Consider the following 3,092-nt stretch of genomic DNA (forward strand, 5'->3'; position numbering starts at 1 on the left):
ATAAAAACATAACTTGCGCAGCAAATCTTCCCGTTTCTTCTTTCCTGCTTTTCACTGGCGCGCGAAGAAAATCCAACCTCTCCGTTGGCCGCTGGAGTATGCGGTTTTTATTCTCCTGCCCTTCGGATGCATTCTACAATGTTCCGACCGGCATCGGGTGAAGGGTACAGTAATTTTCTCGTACCCAGCGGCAACGGGGACTCTTTTTTTGTGCCTCCTTGTGACCGGTCTAGATTTTAACTGGCTACAATGATGCAGCTCAGCCTACTTGCGATGGTGCGTAGTGAAAGACAGGCAAAAAACGCAAACAGTGAGAGAAAATCTACACTGCACGTGCATCTTTCCGGGCCGCCGAAAGGCAAGTGTACCAACGCCACGGGTCTCCCGGATGCACTCCAAGGGAGGTTCGAATGCCTGACATCTATCCATCTCGTTCGGTTTCGTTTGCTTTTCCTCCACGGTGGCGTAGCATAAATCTTGTTCGAATAATGACACTGGGACGGCGGAGGGAAACGTCAGGCAGGATAAACGGTGCCCTAGCGATGGAGAAAGACGAAAGAGATCTGAAGTGAAGGTTTCGTAAGGGAAGATAAACAAAAAAAACGGACGAATCCCACGATCGAAGCGAGAACTGAAAAATTCAAACCCCAAGAAAGAAACCGAAGGACCCGATTAAAATCTCCCGAGGGACGAAAAGGACTCACTGACGCTGCGGGGTAGGATATGGACTTGACCCCTGGGAGGATGAAGAAGTTTCGGACGCAAACGTGTAAAGAAGAAGGTAAAGTTTTATGGTTGTTTCGGTGTTTTTTTTTATAATTTTTTTTATTCCGTCTTTTGAAGCAATTTAATGAGCTTCGTTATTTTAATTCGCAATTGATGCCAGCTACTTTCCCTTCTGCAGGCTGTGCGTTTATGCTGACCGTTCGACTTTCCCGCCTAACTGTGCTTCGCAAAAGAAACTCGCTCGATGCGCCATGTTTCCCGCCAGGCTGGACGCGATCTTTTTTTTTTCTCGACGATGGCTAAACCATCCCTCGATTTGCCAAAAGTTGGTCCCTGCTTGCCCTACAGCTGGATGCAAATCCCTACTGGTGCCTCGAAACTTGAAGTGTTCCCTCTAGCAGATCGCTCGGAATCGCAATGAAGTCCTTGGCCGTAACAAGTCCGGACGAAGAAGGACTGCCGACGTGTCGACGAGAGCAGCCCAAACCTACTTGATTTCCCCATGCATATGGCCTGCATTGAGAACTCAAAGGTCGGACACTGGAATCGGCGTCTCGTAGATATGATGCTGAAACTGCTGTGGCGGACTGTGCTGTGCCATCTTCGCCTGACACATCTGCTGGTAGTTGCACGTGTAGATGTTAAAGTTCGGCTGGTGGTACTCGATCTCGGGGAAGGCTTTGGCGAACTCCAGGTCCTTTTCTTCCTTCAGCGAGTTGCGCTTGTTGTGCCAGTTCGGTCCGAGCGCATCCACAAGGCGATGGCGAAGCCGGTATGCGACCAGAATGAACGTGGTGACGGAAGCGGCCGATGCGACCAGCACGGCCCCAACGACGGCCCTATCCTTGTCCGATTGACGCTGATGGCAGCCCAACAGCTCCGAGCTGATCTCACGCAATGCCTCGCCTGCGAACCGTTCCGGGTACTGGCAGATCACTTGGCTCTGTTCGGTTTCAATGGGCTTCTCGCGAAGTAGATCTTTCATCCAACGCATGTGACAATTGCAGACCAACGGGTTGCCAGAGATGTCGAAGTTACGCAGCTGTTTCCACGGCAGAAGCTCCTCGCGGAACGTCCGGATGGCGTTGTCACGCAGGATAACGTTTTCAATATGCGGCAGACCGGAGAAGGCACCCTCGTCCAGCTCCACCAGGAGTCGGTTCGATGCGATTACAACCGTATCAAGGTTGGTGTTGGAAGCGAACGCACCGGACTGGATACGCTGTAGATTCAGCGCACCGGAGATGGATACTTTGCGCAAATTCGACAATCCGTAGAACGCTCCCTCGGGGATGATTTCGAAATCGTTCTGACCAAGCGACAGCTCCTCCAGTCGGCCGAGAATGCTCAGCGCGACGGTCGGTACCTTCAGCAGATGATTATCGGAGATGTCCAGGGATCGTAGGTTCTCCAGACCACGAAAGGTATCGATCGTGAGGTTGACCAACATCGAGCCTCGCACATCGAGCCGGCGCAAGTGCTGGAGACCTTCGAACGACCCAGGGTGGATCTGATTCAACGTGTTCAGGCCGAGGTACAGCTCGGCCAGGAGCCGCACCGGCCGGAAGGAGGGTGTCGGGATAACATTGATCGCGTTGTCATCCAGATGAAGGATGCGCAGATTGGTCAGTCCATCGAACGCGTCCGGGTGCAGCGTGCTGATCTGGTTCTCGCCCAGGTTCAGCTCCTCCAGCTTCGGCAGCGCACGGAACAAGCTCTTCGTCACTTCCTCGATGAAGTTGCCGCGCAGGTTCAGCACACGCAGCTCGCTCATTCCCGCGAACGTCTTATTGCCGATTGACGAGATCTTGTTATTGTTCAGATGCAACTGCAGCAGCCGCTTCTGGTACATGAAGATACTCTTCGGTACCCCGAGCAGATGGTTGTAGCTCAGGTCGAGCATCGTTAGCTCGGTGTAGAACTGGATCGACGAATCGATCGCCTTGATGCGGTTGAACTTAATCACCAGCCGCTCGATGGCGGGATTCAACGCGATCGGGAGCACGTCCAGCTCGCCCTCGCCACACGTCACGTGCAGTTTCACATCATCACACACACAGCGGGACGGGCAGTAGGCGGCGGCCTCACTTGCCAGTGGCGCCAAAACACTGATCAACACCACGATCGCGAACATTTTCACTTGGATCATCTTGTCAGAGGTGGGTTTTCTTAAAGTTCTTCCTGAAGACAAGATCACACAACAGCTCCTAATTACTTCCCAAACGTCAAAGAACCGTCCGAGACGAGAACGATCTTCAAACTGTGGCTTAAGCCGGCCGGTTCGGCGCTTTTATGCCTACACGGATGGGCACTCACGAGAGAAAGATCGCATCTGATGATCGTTTCTCATTCTCTTTTCATCTCTC

At 52.6% G+C, this 3,092-nt stretch overlaps 1 protein-coding gene across 1 annotated transcript; it reads right to left on the minus strand.

The window, feature by feature from the left end:
• Window positions 1-1,252: 1,252 nt before the first annotated feature.
• Window positions 1,253-2,860, minus strand: LOC131286480 (chondroadherin-like). Its single transcript, XM_058315440.1, has one exon. The coding sequence runs from the start codon at window positions 2,858-2,860 to the stop codon at window positions 1,253-1,255; it is 1,608 nt and encodes a 535-aa protein (XP_058171423.1).
• Between the last annotated feature and the right edge of the window lie 232 nt (window positions 2,861-3,092).

The sequence above is a fragment of the Anopheles ziemanni genome, chromosome 3 (genome assembly GCF_943734765.1).
Source record: "Anopheles ziemanni chromosome 3, idAnoZiCoDA_A2_x.2, whole genome shotgun sequence".
Taxonomy (NCBI): domain Eukaryota; kingdom Metazoa; phylum Arthropoda; class Insecta; order Diptera; family Culicidae; genus Anopheles; species Anopheles ziemanni.

Bases quoted from the DNA above. Each gene is read 5' to 3' on its own strand.
- LOC131286480 (XM_058315440.1), bottom strand. From the start codon at position 2,860: ATGTTCGCGATCGTGGTGTTGATCAGTGTTTTGGCGCCACTGGCAAGT.